Raw genomic sequence first — 22500 nt, 5'->3', positions numbered from 1 at the left:
ACAGGGTTAACGCTTACACGTGCATCGTTTCCGATGATGATTCACTCCATCGCCACACTGGCCAATCCAGCACAGTGCCAGATTGTCGAAGGAAAGGTCCTCTTTCCTTTCGTATTCCCCCCACCGTTTGTCACAGCGTTGCGCTCGGAAATTCGCGGAATCCTACGCATTTTTCCGCCCCGAAATAGCGTCCGTTTCGGCGTTTGCTGGCGTTCTGCTGATGGCGGCACGCACAGAACAGACAAACGATCACAGTCGTCACGCCGTCGCCTTGATTGACCTGGTCTGCACCCGGACGGGAATACGGAATGCCAGAGAACATGTGTTTTTCTCCGTCGCATGTGTGTCGAAGATGGCACGAAAAAAAAAACTGATCCGATCGGATCCGAATCGGTCGCCGGCGATGCGGAACGATACCAAAAGGCAAAAACCGACAGATAGAAGACGACGCTGATGATGATGCAATGCCGCTTGCCTGACGAGCCGTTAACGTTGATCTGCGTTAGATCGCCATCACCATCGCTGCCGCTATGAGCCGCTTCCCATTCCGTGCACTAATGACCAATTTAAACAATATTTGCTTTCATTGCCAGCACTTGGGAGCGTCGCTAGACTGTGGACTGAACTCTTGCGCTTTGCATACCAATCGCGGAAAGTGTTACCATTACACAGCATCATGCTGATGATCGTTTCTAGCTAGGATTAGTATGGTCAAAGCGACTCTATAAATGTGTGAAATGCACCCAATACATTTAACTCCCGAGATGCTTCACTAATCCTGATTCATCCAATTTCCAAGAGGGTTTTCGACACGCTCCAGGGGAACAGTATCATCTGCATCTGGAGTCGAAGTAGAATCCCAGGTGTGCCGATAATGGCTTCGCTGACAAACATTATCCAACCAGCACATCTGTGACACTCGGCAGCCACACATAGTTTATCATCAGTTTCTTCGCTTTTCCGTCCATCGCGCGCATGAGTTTTCACGAAAATACGCTCACCGATGGTACATCGATTTCCCATGGTCAGCAGGTTGTTTACGCAAGCGAGCGCAGCCAACGCAACGCTACGCATCAAACGATACGCCTCGCAGGAAGTCGGGATCGGGAGCAATCGATCGTTTTCCCACATTTCCGTAGCGTACAGGAGGCCGCGGTCTCTCGTGCTGGGTTTCCCTTAGATAAACAATATATTCCCTCCCTGCTCCGGCCTGGCGACAGCCTAGCTTCGCTACAGAACTTTGTTTTCCATTAGAACGTATCGGTTCGAGCCTTATCCCGGCGGGACCGGCGGGCGTGAATCCGTGTACCAAAGTCAAATACCAACGCATCGGATACTGCGATACAAGTGCGAAACGCTGCTCACTGATGAACGTTGAGGAAGTTTCGGAAAATCGGTCGTCACCAGCTGAAACACCGCAGCAGCTGTAATTTGAGGCCACACCTCCCCGATGACCTCCGGCATGCTGGGTGTCGCGTTTGAATGGCAAATTTGTCAAAAGTCTCTGTTGAAGAAAACACATGTTACAATCATTACCGATACAGGGACGGAGAGCAAGAGAGAGCGAGAAACCGGAAATGTCACTGAAGCCGACCGCTCGCTGGTGCTAATGGGTCGATTGTCTCGGGTCAATTATGTCATCGGCGTTCTTAGCTGAGGATGATTTACGGTCTCTTTCGGCGCGTTCCTTTAACGATTCTCCTTCGCGGTGTGCATCTAGGGTCTACGGTTGGGCATGCCAGAACTTTATGGGGGTTATGGAGGATAGGCAGTAAAATCGGATGTGCCACTAACAGTTCGCTACCCCAGTATGATGATTTATGTTTGATTTATTTGAAAAACTATCATTTTAGTGTTTTCAAGCAGCATAACTGTGGATCTAACCAAGCGATCCTCTGTATTCGTAAACCAAGGATGTGAGTCGCCCTCTGACTTTATTACTTTTGCCCTTCCAAGCCTTTCCGATTAACTCTTTCAAGCAGCAAAATATCGAAAAAAGTGAAAGGAAGAGTCTGGGCACGACCATCCGGATTGATAAGTATCCACTAAGCATCGATCTGATCGTTCATATTTCGAGCTCCATCCTTATCCAGGCAATTAAACAGGAAAAAAAGGAAGATATATGTAGGGAAAGGCCACACCACATTGCCAAAATCCTTTCTCTGTACAGATTGCAGCGATAGGGTAGAGAGCGAGAGAGAACATTTCTATACAGACTCAGTATGCAGTACTAATCCTCATTCCTTTCTTTTGCTGACGATGTAGATCGTAAAACGCGCCATGCCAGAACATGGACAAACATGTTCCTAAGAACAACTACACTGAACGCCATTAGATCGTTTAATGACCCAGATCCAGCCTCCGGGAACACTGTTCAAATAAAAGTGCAGCGTCCAGCGTTTTGCAGTCGCCAGTGCGTGTTGCAATAAGAGATCTTCCGCAGGGCGTTCCCCCTCGAAATGCATTTCAAAGTGCTCTCGTGCTGCAAAGCAAATGTACCAAAAAATGCTCTCTCGCTCTCTGTTTTGTGGTTTTCGTTTTTTAAAAGTTAAATTGATTAATTTCCACCCCGTGCCCCGCCATCGACCGGTCCTCCCGTAACCATTCCGTGCGTAAGTGAATAAAAGCTGGAACCTCCTCCAGATCGCCACCGAACATTAACATTAACTGACCAACAACAAAACATGATGAAAATCCATTTTTCTACCGACGGGGCAAGCGCAGAAGCGATGCATTTCACACTGCACGACCCCGCCACGGTCGACGGACGGACGGACGGACGGACTGGTTTCTTGGTTTTTGGCGGAGCCCTCGAAACCGTCTCCGCGGACCGCATCGGGCTATAAATTCTTGCCACGAGCCTCTCGTGCACCGGCGGTGGTTGCTGCACTTTTGCGTCCTCTGCGCGAAATTCTCCTCACCGGAGCAGGAACTGGTTTTTCGGTGTCTCGGTCTACTCCCTCCCTCCCTCCCTCTTCCCCACGAGATCTGTGGCAACGATCGCGCTTCCCTTGACGTGAAAGTACCGACACCGAAGGTACATTAGCCGGGGCATTTCGCGGCGGAGATTCCCGCGAATTCCATGGTCTGTCCTAGCCCTGCGCGCTCGGATGCCAAGACAAATTTCACGTCACGAACCGAACCAACAGCACCCCCGGCCAGCAGACGCCAGCAGTCGTAAAGGGTCGTGGTTGGTTGTTCTTGTTGCCACCACTTTGCCGCTCAGCTGATCGGCGTTCACGACGACCAGGACGCGATGAAAGCTTGTCGGTGGGTAATTATGCAAATGCCTGTCGGTGGCGTAGCGGTTAGTTGGCCCCCGAGAATCGCTCTCCAGCGGAATCAATGAATGAAGCACAGCATCAAACGCGAAACGATCACATCAATCATACGGTGCCGATTGTGTGGAAAGGGTATCCAGATCCAGAGCGCAGGCAATCTCTCTTATAGTGAAGGTTCACTTACTTGCTTATCCTTCTGCAGAAGACCGCTGATCATAGACCATCCTTTCGTCCATTGTTTGATCATCCAAATGCTTTCGGAATCACAGTCGCTCCATCTCAATCTGGGTCTACCAATCGCACGTTACACGACGTTACAGGCCGATGTCGAAGTTTATTTTGCACTTATTAAATTAAATAGACTTTTTCACAAAATACAACAATTTACACACACCCGACTGGCACTTGGAAATGTGTTCCGAAAATTCCAATGGCTACTATAGCCATCGGTGCATGTTCGTAGCAACTTCGCCTACTAACATAGTTACTCAAAGCAACGCCTTTATCATCTACTATGTACACTATTTTAGAGATGCCTGCGATATTTATAAAGAACCAGTCGCGCCGATTTTTTGCAGACCATGCAGCGATAATTAAATATTTATGGAGCCACCAGAAGCATAGCTACCCACGGTGTTCGGTGCTCCACCCAAACAGCACGCGGTAAATAAAAAAATATTTTCACGCAGCAGCGACAAGATGCGTTCTCTCGACGGTAGCAATGCTTCATGCGCGGAACCCTTCTGGTTTGACGCAGGGTATTTATTTTATTGTATCTCAAGCACACACACACACGCACGCTACACAACGCCGGGACGGGGCGGAGGAAGGTGGGAAAACTCATTTCCTCTCACCAGAAAACCCACATGCTCACAAGCATTTCCACCAAACCGTCCCAACCGATGGCAGAAGCAATGGTGCTTGTGGTCTTCTGCAAAACTACTGATGCCCACCAGATCTTGGCTCTGGAGCGGAACGGACTTCGGAGTTCCGTTTATTTTTACTTCGAAACTCCTCCGCCTCACCTACGGGACGGATGTGGACTAGTTGGAGTGAGCGTGTATTGCCTCATTGCACCGAGCACCAACTATCGCTGGTTGCAATTGAATTTAGGTCAACTTCCTCCACTACTGCTTGGTGTGCCGTCGTCTGGCCGACAGATGCCATCGCGGATGGATGTAGATAATGGTCTGATGGAAAACTAAACATTTTTCCCCCTATCTGCGCCACCTACCCTGCTCTGCTGGTGCCGAGTAGATAGTGGCATTTCTGAGTTTCAAGTCTACGGAAATATTAGTACTTCTATCTGATCGAATAACTCGACACTTAAATCGAGGACCTCACTCTCTCTCTCTCTCTCTGTCTTTTTCTAGACTTGCAATCAGACGGTGTGTGATTGTGATGGACTTAAAGGCACGCAGGGACAGATTGGACCACATGGCGTACCCGGTATGGGTGGCGATCCAGGAGACGTAGGATTCGACGGACCATTCGGCCCACGCGGCGAACCGGGTAATGCCGGAGAGGTCGGCACAACGGGTCCAAAAGGCTATCGCGTAAGTATGTCTGCTTGGTGCCTTGGAGCGGCGATCAACAGCACTCAGCACTCACACTGCTCCGCTACTTTCCGGCGACACAACAGGGAGACGTAGGAGAACGAGGTCCAATGGGAGCGTTCGGTTATGCTGGGCTTCCCGGTGAACCAGGCTTCCGTGGTCCGTTCGGAATCGATGGTTGCAACGGAACGGACGGAGCGATGGGTTCCCCCGGCTATCCTGGTCCGCCCGGTCCACGCGGTCCTCAGGGACCTCCCGGTGCTCAAGGCTATCGTGGAGACTCCGGCGAAGGTGGCATCAACTCGAAGGGCACCAAGGGTGAGAAGGGGGTCGGTGGAATTCCGGGCCAGCCCGGTTTGCGGGGTTTTGCGGGCGAGTGGGGTCCCCGCGGATACGATGGTATTCCCGGTACGCCTGGAGATGATGGCCGGTATGGTCTGAAGGGAGATAAGGGCGATCCAAGCCCACCGCTCTGCCCCGGCGAGCCGGGTGAACCCGGTGCACCCTTCTATTCGCTGTACGCCAAGAACGGAACGGTCAACATCGGTGTAAAGGGTCAACCGGGTGTGGCCGGGCCCGACGGACTACCCGGACAGCACGGTATGAAGGGTGATTCCGGAATGCAGGGTGAACGAGGCACGAAGGGTTTCAAGGGTGAGGAAGGCGCCATCGGTGACCGTGGCAAGCAGGGTAAGGAAGGTCCACCGGGTGCGACCGGTGAGAAGGGAGAGAAGGGTGCCCCGGGATATGCCGGACGGGATGGCGAGGACGGTGATAAGGGACCGATGGGAGACGATGGTCTAGCGGGACGGCCGGGACAACAAGGAGCTCCGGGAGCGAAGGGCGAGTACCGGCCGGAACTGGCACCGATCGTTATTGGCCCCCAAGGACCTCAAGGAGACGTTGGACCCCCAGGACGGGCCGGAATGGCCGGCATTCCCGGTATGAAGGGACGGCGTGGTCCGATGGGACCACCGGGACCACCGGGAGATCCGGGACTCGATGGAGCCCGCGGTAAGATCGGCATCTCGATCCATGGCCAACGGGGAGATGACGGAGAAAGTGGTCCACGAGGTTTGATCGGTTCGCGCGGACTGCCCGGCACGCCCGGTACGAAAGGCCAACCCGGTTTCCCGGGACGCAACATGCAAGGACCGAACGGAGAACCCGGAACGCCCGGATTGAACGGAGAGTACGGTGAGAGCGGCGATCAGGGCGACGATGGAGAGCCGGGTGATAAGGGATTGCCGGGAATCGGTTACAACATCACCGGGCCACCCGGTCCAGCTGGATTGCCTGGCCGTGCCGGTCCACCCGGAGACTGGGGTTTCGATGGTTACGCCGGCCAGAAAGGAGACAAAGGATTCCGTGGTGATGACTGTGGTACCTGTCCACCGGGACCGAAAGGAGGGAAGGGAGATGCGGGCGATATCGGACAGCCCGGACTCGATGGATACGATGGTCGCCGAGGATTGCCAGGACCACGAGGCATCAAGGGCATCTACGGTAAACCGGGCGTGCGAGGTGAAAAGGGCCGTAAAGGTAAGTTTTTCGGAGTCTGAAGTCGTTGGTATCCGGTTGTGCCCAACTTTTGGTCTGACCCTGGTTTATCGCGTCGTGACTTCCTTCAGGTGAAAGCGGAGACTCCGGTGAAGCCGGAAGACCGGGACCACCAGGAATACCTGGAAGGCTGATCGATAGCGTTAGTCAGCGAAGGGCCGATTCTGGCGATGACGGAACCTTTGGACCACGTGGTGAGCAAGGAGAAACCGGAGTTCCTGGTGATACCGGACCGATCGGCTACGATGGACGACCCGGTGAACAGGGAGAGTACGGCGACGATGGTGAACCGGGACGCCCCGGACAGGATGGTCTGCCCGGAATGTCCGGACGTGATGGACAGCCTGGTCGCGATGCCGTGGTCAATCAGTACAACGAATGGTCGATTCGCGGTGTACCCGGAGCTCCTGGTGATCCGTGAGTATACTGAGCGCCGATAAACTATATCACTATTTCTACTTCGATGCCTTCTCAACACTAACACTTTTCATCGCCTTACCGTTCCGTATTACAGTGGACCGAAGGGAGAGCGTGGTGACCAGGGAGATCGGGGTGAGGCCGGTGCGACGTCGGAAATGGATTTCCTGATCATTGGCGATAAGGGCGTGATCGGCGAACCGGGAGACCCCGGACAGAAGGGCGAGAAGGGCTACAAAGGTGAGATGGGATTCCTCGGATTGCGCGGAGTAGACGGACCACCCGGTCTCCAGGGCGTCAGTCTTCAGGGTCCGGAAGGATTCAAGGGATATTACGGCATCATCGGCGACCATGGACTGCCCGGTCTGGCCGGTGTCGATGGAATTCCCGGTCCGGACGGTATTCCGGGTTTGCAGGGTTTGCGCGGCCAGCGTGGTGACCCCGGCCGGCCGATACTGGTGGGTGAGAAGGGCGTCGAAGGTGAAGGTGGTTTCTATGGAGAGATCGGCGATAAAGGCTTCAAGGGGCCGGATGGAGTACGTGGACCAAACGGTGTGACGGGTGTGAAGGGCGAAGTTGGCGAACCGGGACTCTACGGAACTCCGGGATTGCGTGGCAACAAGGGCCAGATGGGAGACATCGTGTACGGTGACCGAGGTGCTCCGGGTGCTCCTGGACGTGATGGACGTGCGGCCGCGTTCGGTGATAAGGGTGTGCGTGGTGCACCTGGCCCCGAAGGACTCCAAGGACCGAAGGGAGAGACGGGCAGCATCGGTCGCGATGGATTACCAGGTCTGGCCGGTGAAGACGGACAACCCGGTGAGCGTGGATTCCCGGGTAGAATGGGCGATATGGGAGAGGAAGGCGAAACTGGTGACCGTGGACCCCAAGGCGATATCGGATACCCTGGACTGAGCGGTGCCCGTGGACTTCCTGGATTCCGTGGACCAAAGGGATTGTCCGGAGATCCCGGCGATATGGGATTGCCCGGACGCGATGGTGCGCTGGGCAGGAAAGGAGAACGGGGTGACATCGGAGATACGGGACCACCGGGAGTCAAGGGTGGTGCGTCGTTCAGCGGAATGAAGGGAGAAGTTGGTGAACCGGGAAGACGTGGTCCACCCGGTTACAATGCCCCTACCGGGCGAATGGGACGCAAAGGTGAAGAAGGTGACGCAGGGCTGCTGATCGAAGGTCGTCCGGGCATCAAGGGACAGAAAGGTGCCCCCGGATACAATGGACTCCCTGGGCGGCCAGGCTTCAAGGGTGAGCGTGGTGATGAAGGCGTCTTCGGGCAGAAGGGTATTGCCGGAGATAAGGGCCGAGATGGGTATCCTGGTATCGCAGGACGCCCGGGACGTGTTGGACCACGTGGACCGATTGGTCCACGAGGTGCGTCCGGACAGCGTGGTGAAACCGGAGAGCCAGGTGTTGACGGACCGCCAGGATTCTACGGTGAGAAGGGGCTGCGTGGAGATATCGGACCAGTCGGATACACCGGACAGCCTGGACAACGTGGAGATCCTGGATTCGCCGGATTACCCGGAAACGTTATTTCAAAGCTGGCCCAGAAGGGAGAGCAAGGAGATCCGGCACCGGAAGGCCCAGAAGGTGATCAAGGTCCACCGGGTCTGAAGGGTCAGCGAGGATACCAGGGACGCAAGGGCAACCAAGGGCCGGCCGGATATCCGGGAATGGTCGGCATCGAGGGACACGACGGACCGAAGGGACAGCGCGGTGAACCGGGCATCAAAGGACAACCTGGAGATCTGTACGAGCCACCAGAGCGTGGTGATGCTGGTGATGCAGGATACGATGGATTCGCCGGACGTCCCGGACTCCCGGGGCAAAAGGGAGCTCCTGGAGATTATGGTGATAACGGACCTATCGGTATGATCGGTCTGCCGGGCTTCGTTAACGGTGCGCTAAAGGGCAGCAAGGGAGACGTCGGTTTCGAGGGACCTCCGGGGCTCGACGGACTACCGGGATTGCCCGGTGTCGAAGGACAACCTGGCCCGGTGGGTGTACGCGGATTGCCGGGAAGCATCGGACCCGTGATGCCTGGTTTCCGAGGAGATCCGGGAGAGGACGGATTGCCGGGATTGGAGGGAATGCCAGGGCCTACCGGATTCCCTGGAGATCGGGGAAGTCCCGGTCTACCAGGACTTCGGGGCATTTCCGGACCACGAGGAGAAGTGGGAGATGTCGGTGAAGAAGGTTTCCACGGACGGATCGGAGTGAAGGGCGTTAAAGGTGAGGTGGGAGATCTGCCATCGCTCATCAACTGGCGGCCAACGCAACCGGGCGACCGGGGACTTTCCGGAAGCCGAGGTTTGCCCGGTGATGAAGGCGATGTCGGTCCACCGGGCTATCCGGGATTGCGCGGTCCGAAGGGTCTACCGGGACCGACCGGTGAGGAAGGACCTCCGGGACAACCGGGCATCAAAGGAGAACGAGGTTTGACCGGTGCCCCCGGTATCGATGGGCTCGATGGACTTCCGGGCTTACCGGGAATACCTGGAGATGATGCGGCACCACGGCCGCCTCCGAACAACCTCGGATATCTCTTCACGCGCCACTCGCAAAAGGTGGCCATTCCCGAATGCCCGATCAACACGTACAAGCTGTGGGATGGATACTCGCTCTCCAGTGTGATCGCCAGTAGTCGCTCGGTTGGACAGGATCTTGGAATGGCGGGCTCGTGTTTACGGCGCTTCAGCACGATGCCGTTCATGTTCTGTGATATCAACAATGTCTGCAACTACGCCGCAAACAATGACGATACGATCTGGCTGGCGACGGCCGAACCCATGCCCATGTCGATGGCCCCCATCGCAGCCGACGAGGTCGAGCGCTACATCTCGCGCTGCAGCGTTTGTGAATCGAACACACGTGTCATGGCACTCCACAGTCAGTCCATGTCGATACCGAATTGCCCCACAGGATGGGAGGAACTGTGGCTTGGCTATAGCTACGTAATGGTAGGTACTTCTGGCCTGGGCAATACCGAACGCCGAGACCACCATAAACTGACGTTCTTCATGATGCCACCATTTACAGCACACGTCCGACAATTCCGGTGGCTTTGGGCAAGACTTTGTGTCGCCTGGTTCGTGTTTGGAGGAGTTCCGACCACAGCCCGTCATCGAGTGTCACGGTCATGGTACGTGCAACTTCTACGACGGCGTTTCCTCCTTCTGGTTGACCATCATCGATGAGGCGATGCAGTTCAATCGACCACAGCAGCAAACGCTGAAAGCACACCAGACAAGCAAAGTGAGCCGGTATGTATCTGCGGTCGCGAAGCCTTTCAAATGATCACTCGTTGACCGTGCGCCGTTCTCTTCGTTTAGGTGCATTGTCTGTCGGCGAAAGCCCAGCATCATGCCGACGTTGGATGGTGGTTCGATTAGTGCTTCCGCGCTGCGCAGTCCACCGACGGATACCGTAGCCAGACCGCAGTATCCACCGGCACGCTACAGTCCTGCTGGTGGCAGACGACCTGGTACGGGACGGGTGCTCCCTGGACGGACGCGCCCGCGTAGCCGCAACCCACAACCGCAGCAAGGTTAGGGCGCGGCAAGAAGCGAAGAAGAGAGCGGGTTGAGAAAGCTTCCAATTTAAATGTGCCATCCAGCCACGGCCGTGGTGGTGTACCTGTTCCCCTCCAGCCGCAATCAATCCCTAATCTATCTCCCCTTCCATTCTTCTTCCCCGGTCGTGATCGTTCTCTCAAATTATAAATGGCTCGCTGTTTAGTCGCTAAGTAGTGCACACGCACTCTGTTAAGCTCTGTGTTCCATATAACGCAAACTGCCATAATATGAACGGATTTCCGCTTGAATTGTGTCCCAGTGTGTGTGCTTCCGTTTCCGAGCAAAGATAAGCTTCCCCCCAATTTTGGCTGAATGGCAACCGCCGCAGGAGGAGCGCCAGCTTTACTGAAAGAGAGAAGACGGAGGTGCAACAAACCAATGAAACGAATATGTTAACGAATTATTCGAATAATAAAGATAGAAAACCTTAACAATACCAGCCAGGCGTGTTTTGAATCCCCTGCGTACAACCCAGCAGATTTTCTGGCTAAATATATGGAATTCATTCTATCTACTCCAGATTGGCGGACAGATTGGTGCAGAATATATTTTTTTGAAAAATTTTCAAATATTTTTTCGGTCGGTCAGGACCTTATTCTCACAGTGTGGACCCAGGGAAGTGTACCCATGCAGCAAGACCTATTAATTAAGCGGTGCAACACGAAGCGTAAATTTACGCGTAAATTTACAATTTAAGGCCAAAACGTTTACGCTTCGCTTATTTTTAACGTGTACGCTAGAGTTTACGCTTCGTGTAGCACCGCCTTATAGTAAGTTGTTGGACGAAAAATTACAACAAAAAATTGCGTTGTTAAAATATCGGAAAGAGTTAGTAAATAATAAGTAAAAAACTACTAAATTAGATATAAATAGTGTTTTACAGGCCTAAAGGTGCACGCACGTGCTACACGACGACGCATCCGCATCCAATCCTGCGGAGCCGCGAGGAGTTGTGATAAGCGAGAAGACGAAAAATACAGAACCGAAACGAATCTGCGGGAAATAGATAATTGATAGTCCAGTAAAATGATAGGCTCGATGGTGCGGAAACACTTTAAGCTGCTGGCCGCAGTATGCCTGATTTCGGTGCTGGCCGGTCTCGCTCCGGTAGATCCGGTGAGTGCGGAGAAGGAAATCCCGATGACAAAATTTAGCCAAAACATGGGGGGTGGTGCTACCCTAACGTTCCTATACTGGTAAGCTGGTGCGGTCGCCTGACTCGCCTGATTGGCTTCATTTATCGATCCACGATTTGTGATTTCAGTTACTCCTGTGGCTACCGAAAAGCGTTCGATGATTACTTCAACATCATCCACGAGAAGTACCCGGAAATTACGATCCGCGGTGGCAACTATGATCCATCCGGCTTCAACATGGTGCTGTCGAAGGTGCTGCTAGTGACGAAGTTGTTGCTCATCATCGCCCTTATGTCCAACTATGACCTCGGCCGGTACATCGGTAATCCGTTTGCCGGCTGGTGGCGCTGGTGCTTCAACAACAAACTGTACGCCTCAATGATGATCTTCTTTCTGGGAAACACACTGGAAGCGCAAGTACACACGCACAACACCGGTCTCGGTAGGATCAGCTCACTAACAGCGCTTCCTATTTTCCTTCCTTCTTTCGACAGCTCATCTCATCCGGAGCCTTCGAGATAACGCTCAACGATGTGCCGGTGTGGTCGAAACTAGAGACCGGCCGGTTTCCGGCACCGCAAGAGGTGTTCCAAATCATTGACAATCACCTGCTGTTTGCGAACAAGATCGAACCGAAGCCGGATTTTGTGAAGTAAACGGCAGATCTAGTAAACTGTGCCCATTTGTACTGTCGTGGGAACCTACTCGAAACGATGCGTTCCCGGTTAGCTTTTCCCCGAGGAGTTTTATTCTACCAAACAAACGTACGTTCTTTTCAAATCGCCTGTCGACGAAAACAGCAAACCAACATCTCCCCTCACCTCGCAATTATTTGTTCAAACCCAATACTCGGTTGTGTTAGCAACATCCTGAGTCCCGAAGCATGTGGTGAGGTTACTGCGATCTGCTGTGCAATAGGTTAGATACAATGGCAATTCGGTCGTTGGAAACGTGCGTAAAACTACACGGTGACGGTGGTGGTGATGAAGTGAATTGAAATAAAGTGAAACCAATAAAACGATAAGCCCAAATTAAGACGAAGGGAGAGTAGCAAAATCGAAATCCGAAACTGGAACTGAAAGACGAAGGCACGCGATCGCGAGCGATGTACAATGATTTTCAGAAGACCTACGGCTCTCCAATTCGTTTCCCATCGTGAAAACCTTTAATGTGTAGCTGATAATGCCGGGCGGCGGATCTGTGATACACGACGAACGGGCCTCGAGACAGCGGGATGCGTGTATCTATTTACAGAATGATAAGCAAGCAAAACGGGGAGGGGTTTGAAAATCACGATGGGAGAGACATACCAGCCACGGCTTCCGGAATAGACTTCTTTAGTTTGCTGAAAAACGTCAATCATGCTCGCTAATGATTGCTCTCGCGTAATCTATTTTGCATCACAATTCAATTTTAATCATTGGATTGCATTCTAATTCATCAGCCTTCAGAGTCACAAATGTTTAATCCAGATAATGGGAATAGAGGAAGACCGAGAGAAAGGGGAACGAGATGTCAAGCATTCCAGGAAACGGCCAACGAAACCATTCTGATAAGATAGGGCAACAACAATAAGCACCAACACAACCAACAGGATATCTCCGGTTGCGATGTCCTTACAAAAACACGCACATGCACTCATACATCCATATGATACGTACGCACGCTGTACGCACTCCTTGGGCAAAATCAATTATCATTGTTGGTCGTCCGCGCCGCTTTCTGTTTACATGCCCTGCCGCCGTCGTCGCCGAGGGTTTCTTATTGAGAGAAAATAGTAAACTCCCCCTCTCACCACTCGCCCCATACAACAGCGCGCTAGTGTGCGTGTGTAGGGCGCAAGGATCGATATAGCCACCCTCGGCCAGCGCGGAAGTTCGATTGCGCAAGGAAGAAGGGTGCGTGCACCCTGGTGTTGGTGAACTCGAGCCCTCGCCTTCGGGGTGGTAATTTTAGTCGTCGCACCGAAACCATCAACCACGTCGCTATTATCGTCGTCATCACTCGTCCTCGAGGGTGGAAATGTGCACGGACGTTTTGCGCGAGCATCTCATCGCAGCACTGCATCCGGTGGTGGAGATGGTGTGAAAAGAGTCTACAAAGATACTAGTGAAAGTGTGAATCGTGCCTCGTCTCGTTGGTTACTCTAATCTCGCCTACTAGAGAATTGCAGTTTGCATAACTCCCATCTCTAGCTGCCGTCGTCAATCGTAGCAACATCAGGGTAGCAGCGTTGCACTCGATATTGCGAACGTCTCTCCCGTCTACTGCGCAGCTGCGTCGTACGCGGCACAAACAACCCCTTGCCTCCGTTGTGCATTGCACACAGGACCACCGTTGTCGCCGTGTCGTCGTCGTCATCGCGTGTCTCTTGCGCTCACTCGAGATCTAGAAGTCAGAAAAACTCATCTATCCGGAAGTGACCGGAACGATGTCTGCCCAACGGCGAGCCTCCGGCGATGACGACGACTCGAAGCACCTGCAGTAAAGGTGGTCGCAGTAGGCAGTGCTGTGAAAAAATCGGATCAACCATCAGACGACCACCTCCTTGATAGCAAGCCTACTACGGTCGGTGGCCTTTTCGTGTAATCCTTTAGTGTGTGTGTGTGCGTGTGTGTATTTCGGAGAGTGGTGGCGTTTCCGGGGTTTAACCCGGATCCCCTACATACAAGACAGAACAGGACCAACAGACCGGGGGCCGCATGACTTTGATACTGGTATTGCTGTTTCTGAAGAACATCTGCGTGTTTCTCAACAAGCTGGTGCTGAGGTGCTACAACTCCTTTCTTATCCACCCACCGCACGGCCATCTCGACGGTGGCAAGCACGGTGGGTACGGGGGTGGGGGAGGCGGCGCTGGAGGAGGTAGTGGCAGTGGCAGTGGCAGCGGGCACAGTGGATTCGGTAGCGGACTGGGTGTACGTCCCCGCCGTACCCGCAATCGCAACAATCGACCGACGGAGCAACAGCAGCAGCAGCTACTGATGCTCAACCGGGACCCAGCAGCGTTCGCTACGTACGGTGACGGTAACGGCCTGAGGCCACAGTACCAACAGCACTACTACAACCACTACTAGACGTCGCTAGCTAGCTGCTGCATAGATCCGGTGGTGCTATCGAGCACCTAGAATGCATGAGTACTAGACCATTGTCCCCGCGGTCGGTGAGCAGGGTTCGTAGCAATCGCTGCACGCTGCTGCTCACATCGTCCATGTCGTCGACTGCCTTCGAGCAGCACCCCAACGACGCACTCATGACTATTAACGAGAATCGCAATGCTGCTGGCGTTGGAACCGGAGGCCATGGGCACGACACAAGCGATACATCTTCCACCACCTCTTCCTCCTCTTCGTCATCGGGTTCAGAGTCGGGAACGTTCGACCAGTACGCCGGAACCGGACCTGGACCTGGGGCTCTTGGTGGTGGCTCACCATCATCCGGGACCAGCGGCCACCACCATCGTCACTCGATGGATCACTCGGCGGACAGCAGTACACTCGAGCAGGTCAACAATAATGCGGCCTTTGGGATGCAGCAGCAGCTGCTGCCCCCTCACGAGCGCCCACTGATGAACGGGTGCGAGGACAAGTGGAGCTGGAACAAGCGGGATCGCTCGAAGGAGGTCTGGCTAAGCGGAGCGAACAACCGGAAGGTACACTTCCATCCCAACTGGAGCAAGGGTACGGCCGGGATTCGGGGTACCCGGGTGCTCAACAATGGCCGCTACTACTGGGAGATCAGCGTGTCCCAGCGCGTATTCGGTACGAGGTAAGTCGAAGGGTACCATGACTCTCTCCTCTGCGTACACACAGTAGGCTACGCCGCCGGAATACAGAAGAAGGGTGCCATGTCAGCGTTTACGTCATGATGCCTGCTATGATTAGTATGCATCGCGCAACCATCACCACATGACACAGGCAGGAAGTGTTCCGCGTTCTTATCGCGCTGTTCGAGTATGAAACGCGTGTTGTGGGGGTGTTCGTGCGTATCTATCTCGCCGACTCTTCCCATTTTTCCCCCTTCGAATGTGTCGTCTACGACACACATGCTACGGGAGGTGTTCCTTTTCGAAACAACGTCCAATGTTCGTGATGGTGGTCAGTAAACGGAACTTCGACCCCCGACTGACCGTCGCCATCTGTTGATTCATCGCCGTTCGCCATGCTACTGACGTCCGATGTCCTTGTACATTTGCTATTGCGGCCGCAAGACAAGTCCAGATAGTGCCAACGCCTTACGTATAAGGATAGGACAAAATGGACGACTAATGAATACATTTTGGAACGAAATGTTCTTCAACAAACATCTATGCTATTGGGATGCTCTTAATCCTCGAGTTCTTGTTGACGTATCCCTTTAAGGAAGTTACTAACTCCAGCAAGTACTCCAACGGTGATTCATTCCCAAATCCACAATAACAACCGACTGGAATGGGACCAATTCCTAGGAAAACTTTCGATGAGCAAATCAGCAGCACAAACTTCCACAAAGTGCAATAAACAAGTTCGTTCGTGTGGCCCATAAACCAGGGGAAAATCCAGCAAAAAAGCCTGGTGCGCTACAACTGCGCACAAACCCCCAACTCGGAGCGAGATCCTTGTTGCCGATAAAACCGCTTTTCCATGAACGCCAGAGCGGACACAGCACCCCATCGTTCCCTTCCCACCACCCATTGTGGCCAGTGCTGTTTCCGCCTCGGTCAGCAATTGTGTAATGGAAGCTAATTTTCCTCTCGATCGGCTCGACCATTACTCTGTAGCGGTTTTTTCTTTTCCATTTTCGCTATCCTATCCCGTAAGGCTTTCCTGGCGATGGATGCAGCAAGGGCCTTTTTGAGGCCATTTTGTCCGTTTTCTTTTGTTGTGTCTCGTACAAAGACTTCCCCGGTTCTTCGGGACTGTCTGGGTGTGTGGTGTTATCGTAGTAAATATTTAACTTCCGCGTGAGTGATTTGGAGGGGCCTGGCAGACGCCGACGTTGTTTTCCGAATGCTCCAGACGAAGTGGCGTTCAATAAGAAACTGGCTTCACGTGAAGCCTGGGTTGGGAAATTCATTTCAAAATGGCAACAAAAGTAACATAACCTGCGTGGCCCTGCTATTGACTATCTATCGACAATCGAAGACACACCTTTGCGCACTGATGATAGTGATTAATCATCATCAGATGTCAATTCACGCCTTAACGGTGCACACAAACAAGGTACTATCGTGGCAACTCAGCACAAAATAACGAAAATAAGCTTTTCTCCCTCCACTCATTGTCATCCAGCCCATCCTGGTGCTGGAAAGCAATCGATTAAATCGATGAGAAAACATTTCCGTTTCCTCCACAAACTGCCCGGACTCCTCTTACCGCCAAGGTTCAGCTGGAATGTTTAGTGGTCGGAGAAGTTGGTTGGTGGTTTAGCACTTTCCAGACGCTCTAATTGACGCCATAAATCGTTGTATTTCGGTACTTTATTACCGGCCAACCGGCAAAGTATTCATCCAGTCAGGCCACCAACAGCAGCGGCAGCAGCAGCAGCATGCCACATAGTTTCCCTCGAGGTTTTCCTCGAGTGACCGCAAGGAACAAAGGATGCCGTGAAAATGGTTCCGTGCGCTGTCAGCGAAAATAAAAACCTCGGACAAGCTGGCCAAGCATCGTCGTTGAACGTCGTCACCATCGTTTAAAAATTCACTTTTCCACAAAACCAGCAGGATAGGCAAAAAACCTCAAGGACTCAGCAGTGGCCTGCCAGTTCTGTGTGTCCACAAGTGCGTTGTGTGTACTTAGGAGCGCGAAGGAAACCCAACTCGAAGGGGGGTTGAAAACATGTTGGAAATTTTAATTTACAACCAGGCCCAAAGGACGATATTTAAATTTTCGTCATGTCGGATGGCGAAGTGGTTCCGGATGTGTCGGCGGGTGTCGTTCGTTCGAGAGAGGAACTACGTGGTTCAATGCTACGTGATGAACAGGGGTCGCTAGTCACACCAGCCGGTTTCTGTGTTAGTTTTGTCGTGTCGTGATGTCGTCACATACAACCCGTCCATATTCGGCCGTTGAAGACCTCATTAGCACAAGAACAGTTGTTACAATTTCTGCTATGAAGGGTTCTGATAACAAACGGAAACCAAAGTTTATTTTTAAATCTAAAACATTGTTTGCCAGCATACATATTTTATGCTGATTTGTTGAAGAAATATCAAGGTTGTTAATATTTGGTGAATTATTATTAATTGATTGTTAATTCCAAACAAGTTCAACAAATAATATAATAGAAATCGATTAGCGAACGCCACGATATATCCCGACCGAACGTTGCTCAAACCAAACTCATCTGCCACAATCACATGAAATCACCGGAAAACTTCATTTGAGTGTGCTCTTAATAAACACCAGCCACCGGACCGCCAGCTCTTCTGCACTTCCGATGGCGCGTCGATGCTCTTTCTCGTCGCAGGTCATTAAAACACAATGCCGATCGTGTCTGGTACCGGTTTTCTCCTCGCCCTTCCGGATCCTTCCAGGTGCGCCTGAAGCAGAGTGGGATGAACAGAGTTAGTATAATTTTTAATTAAAATTACGACATTTTTGTCATCGCTTCTTCGCCATCGCCTTATTACACAGACCATCGCCTTATTTTCGTGGTCTTTCGAGGTGGTGTTGGTGGCTGGAGACGCAGCTTCGAAAGGATGAAGAAGCTGCCTGGAAGAACAAACAACTTCAGGTCCTTTAGACGAGAAAAGGTAGAGGATTGCAGAAGAGGCTCCTCCTTCCTGGGTCCACAGGACATTGGCATCACAGTTTTCGGAATGGAGAACTCCTGGGGATATCATTTTATTACATCAACAGCATGTGATCTGCTTTAATCGCCTTTCTGTTCATTGCTTTATTAAACGGAAATTTGATGTCGATAGAGTTGCTACGTTGAGGCCTGTTGCTGGCATATGATGACCCCTCCACTTGATTGTGTCACGCAGCGTTTTATCGCGGCGCTTCATGGCCATCGACAAAAATAAAGAAATAATCAGTTCCCATCGCTACACCATCGGCCTTTTCGCAGCCTTCCTCGATGAGTCGTCGGCCTTTGATATTTAATTGAAGAAACGGCGCATAGACAGGACACACCGAGGGCTACCTCCGCTCGATGGCAGGACGAGTGGTGCTGCGACGATTTAAACCCCACACCGAAGAGGGTCCCCAGAATCAAATTAATTATTCTGAAGTTGTTTTAGTCGGTGCTTTTTTGGGACAAATCGAGAACGTGTTTGTCTGTACAACGCCCAAATCTAGTGGAGGTCCATTGGAGCGAAGAGAAACAATTTTAGTAAAGATGAGGGGGGGGGGGGGGGGCTTCATGTTCGACTTATCTAAATGCAGATTTATGCCCGAAATGCAAACATTGGACTGCAAACATCGCAAACCGGAACAGCTATGAACATTGATTCATAGCCGCGCTGCTAAAGGTCCTCGTAGTGTAGTTGACGGAACTGGTGGTACGTGATGCGAACGCTACGTCCAAAGGATATGTCTGCCCGATACGGATGAGAGCATCAGCGCGGTCGCAGTGAGAAAGGAGATTATAAAGGGATGAAGCGTGATGCTTTACGTGCCGGGAAACATAGGATTGGTCTCGGATGTTTGCCAGGACTTTCGATGATCTGCATGAGACCACGTTCACTAGTAAACGTACAAACATACATTTTCGACTAGATTATGGGTGTCTACGGGGCCGAAAATAGGGGTCTTTGTTGTTGATTTGTTGGTGAAGATCTACGGACTAGCTAGGGGAACTCATTCTACGTCTAACACTTTCCGCGTTTCCGCTTTTGCAGCATGATGTTTGGCATTGGCACGAAGAAGGCTCGGCTGCACGTGAATATGTTCACCAACTTGCTGGGCGAGGACCGGAACGGCTGGGGACTGTCGCACAAGGGACTGCTGTGGCACGGCGGCATCGCTCGGAACTATACGAAACGCTTCAAGGAAAACCAAGCGACCAAGGTGGGCATTCTGTTCGATGGGATCGCCGGCACATTGACGTACTATAAGGACGATGTCTGTCTCGGGGTGGCCTTCCGTGGGCTGAACGAGGTAAGGTAGATGATCGGTGAGCGGTCTCTAGGACAGCATAAACATAACGCTTACTTTGATTACAGATCCGTGAACCACTGTATCCGGTCGTTTGCTCGACGGCAGCCAAAACGGAAATGATTCTCACGGAGACGCGGCGTGACTTTGTCAATCTGCAAGACCGCTGCCGGGCCGTCATTATCAAGCACATCAACACGCAGGAGAAGCTCGATCGGCTCGCCCTACCGTACTGCATCAAGAACTATCTGGCCGAGGCGGTGACGGACAGTGCGACAACGACGCAGATGCGACCGCTGGAGCTGCACATGACGGAACAGTATCTGCTCTAGTGCCAGCCAGAGTGCCACTCTCAGCAGTAGTTGAATTGCTATTAAGTATTTCTATTTTGTTCGAAGCCGCCAGTTGAGCCTCACCCCCCCTATGCCTTCTTCCCCATGTTCAACTCCGTTAAGTAGGCGTTCTCTAGTGCAGCATTCGGTTCCTTAGCCACGAGCAAAGCAGCAAGCAGAGGATAGTGTTGTGTTTAATTTTCCAAGTCATTGCGACTATTGCAGATCGCAAAACGAGTGAAATTCTAGTCATTGTCACAGTCCGTGGTCATTGCAGGGGACCCGGACCTAGTCAGAGAGAAAAGAGGTATGTGTGTCTCATTGTCACCATTCCACCGCATGCCATTCAGTCCATGTCACCTACCGACAGACCGAACGAGTAGGCGATGGCAACTGAACGGATGCTGGATGCGAACCGGCTACTAGATTAAGCTCATTAGGCTCGTAAGGATAGCTCCTAGGGTAAACAGCGCGTCATGCATCCGGCGGAAACCATCCGCTTCGAAATCTGTACATAATGATACGTGTGCGTATGTGTGTGCGTGTTTGTGTGTCGTAACAATGATTGTGTTGCATGCACCGGAAGTGCAGCTGAATGTAAAAACGCAAGCAAAAACGTGTGGCAAAAAGGGATTAACATGTATTCACAGCGATAGCAAGCGGTGTGTCTGGTATGCAGTATGAATGACTTGGTGTGAGATGGTATACGCGTAATAAGAGATGCTGGGAATGTGATTCTTATGAGCAAACTGTTTACTTTCATATTTTCTTCCTATTTATCGTGTTTTCATGTGCTTTAAAATATGAGTTTATGTGTTGTGATAAGGATGTTTCCTTCAATCATTACCAAAGTCTTTTAATGTGATAGGTCCGTTATTGGCTTACGATTTAGTTTTTGTTGTTTTATTTTCCCTTATAATTTATGAATGTTCTGACGGTTCATTATTAATTTATGAAGATTCAGTGTTCTATAATATAATTCAATTATTTATCGTTCCTCGTTTTACCTTATAAACCGATGAATGGCTATGGCGAAGGTATGAATGAGAGAATCAAAATTTTAGTAATACTAAGCGAAGGAAGAAGGTAGCGTTATTCGGTTCGATTTCACGTGCTGTGGGAGGACAGGTGGTCATAAAAAAGGAAACCGAAAAAAATCAAAGCTAAACCAACATGAAAAAAAAACTCTTATAAGTTCACGTGTATAATTTTTTGTTTCAAAATTTTAAAACGGGACTGCGATCGCGGCGAGGGTGCTCGTTGTGCTTTACGTGTAGCTGTGCGATAGACTCCGTGCTGGCCAGTGATACGCAATGCAACATCGCAATCCACTCTTCCTCGATCGAAGCCCAAACGGAGCACAAATGTAAACTATGAATTTTGGAATTTAAGGACGCCAGAAAGCGGAGAAAAGCAGGAGCATTAGATACTAGAAAGACTAAAGTAATCCAAAGAAAAAAAACCCAAACAAACATTCGGCGATCGGAATGCGGAAGCACCTTCTGCAGGAGAGGTTAGGCAAAATTGTAGTTGTAAGGAGAACTATATAGCTGCGGATGGGAGTTTTTAGCTAAGTAAATCGTATGTGTAGGGGCCCCGAGAAGCCGACCTCTGCCGCACTGTGTCAGCCAAACCGCGATACAACGAAAAAGGACATGAGGCGAGCTCGTGATTGAATCGGAACATGCCATGGCAGCAGCAGCAGCAGCAGCAGCTAGCTCTCCGAATCAACTCATCATTCCACAGTATACACCTTTGGCAAACTGGTTTAGGCATTAACATTTTACCACTTAAATCGTACCGAATAATTGGACATTGGCATCAGAATGTGTGTGTATGTGAGAATGTGTGTGAATGTGTGTATGTGTACAAGGTGATTGTGAACCATGGAGCGACGCTGGAGTGCTTGGAATAGTAGCAAACAGTATTTCCGACGTTGGTGGCGTTACAGCGAAAGTCAGAGACTAAGATACATTTGATTTAATTAGAAATTAAACTTTCGATATACATTCCTTGGAGCATATAAACCTAAGGCAACGATCTACTCATGATCTGGCACGAGGCTGAAATTCAAAAAAGTCTTAAAGGAACTAAACAGAAAAAAGAAATTTATGTTCGCGTGAAAGAACGCTTTGTGTTCGACAACTCGACACAGACCACAGAGACTACACTCTCACCTTTCATTTACAGCATCCGGTTCCGCTGGGTTGAGCCTAGGTAGAATTATTTAAAATCTTCGTCATTCCACCATTGAGTGCCCGCGGAGGAATCGATAGGCCATCGAATGTGCAATAGCATACTAGTAAAATGCAACATGTAACTTGTCGCTTAAGGCGAATCTTTACATTTAGCTACTTAGCATATAGGCACCCATCGTATAACACATTTGTATTCGTTCAAACTCAAGCCATATAATGATGTCCGGCAATGATGATGATGATGCTACTGCAGCTTGTGTCGCCGGTGGTAGAAGGTCGTTATTTACCGATCGAGACATCAGTTGCTTTTTGCAGAAGGAAGAAACATTGAACATTGGTACAGTGG

General features: G+C 51.3%; 3 protein-coding genes across 3 annotated transcripts in view; all 3 read left to right on the top strand.

Moving 5' to 3' along the window:
• Positions 1–10845, top strand: part of LOC125959034 (collagen alpha-1(IV) chain) — a 25263-nt gene extending 14418 nt beyond the window's left edge. Inside the window, exons 2-7 of the mRNA XM_049691758.1 lie at positions 4655–4837; positions 4924–6379; positions 6469–6814; positions 6912–9795; positions 9875–10098; positions 10168–10845. Coding sequence (XP_049547715.1) covers positions 4655–4837; positions 4924–6379; positions 6469–6814; positions 6912–9795; positions 9875–10098; positions 10168–10387 — 5313 coding nt within the window. The 3' untranslated portion in view covers positions 10388–10845. The remainder of the gene's footprint in view (positions 1–4654; positions 4838–4923; positions 6380–6468; positions 6815–6911; positions 9796–9874; positions 10099–10167) is intronic.
• Positions 10846–11173: 328 nt separating this feature from the next.
• Positions 11174–12579, top strand: LOC125959056 (thioredoxin reductase-like selenoprotein T homolog CG3887). The gene is made up of 3 exons (XM_049691794.1): positions 11174–11606; positions 11675–11963; positions 12041–12579. The coding sequence occupies exons 1-3, from the start codon at positions 11437–11439 to the stop codon at positions 12200–12202; spliced, it is 621 nt and encodes a 206-aa protein (XP_049547751.1). The 5' UTR covers positions 11174–11436; the 3' UTR covers positions 12203–12579.
• A 2100-nt stretch (positions 12580–14679) lies between these two features.
• The window catches only part of LOC125959045 (SPRY domain-containing SOCS box protein 3), a 7884-nt gene continuing 63 nt past the window's right edge, over positions 14680–22500 (top strand). The window contains exons 1-3 of the mRNA XM_049691779.1: positions 14680–15314; positions 19369–19627; positions 19693–22500. The exon at positions 19693–22500 is cut by the window's right edge and continues 63 nt beyond it. Coding sequence (XP_049547736.1) covers positions 14680–15314; positions 19369–19627; positions 19693–19956 — 1158 coding nt within the window. The 3' untranslated portion in view covers positions 19957–22500. The remainder of the gene's footprint in view (positions 15315–19368; positions 19628–19692) is intronic.

Source organism: Anopheles darlingi, chromosome 2 (assembly GCF_943734745.1).
Source record: "Anopheles darlingi chromosome 2, idAnoDarlMG_H_01, whole genome shotgun sequence".
In the NCBI taxonomy this organism is placed as follows: Eukaryota; Metazoa; Arthropoda; class Insecta; order Diptera; family Culicidae; genus Anopheles; species Anopheles darlingi.
Note: the sequence above shows the minus strand (reverse complement) of the source record. Positions and strands in the feature narration are given on the sequence as shown.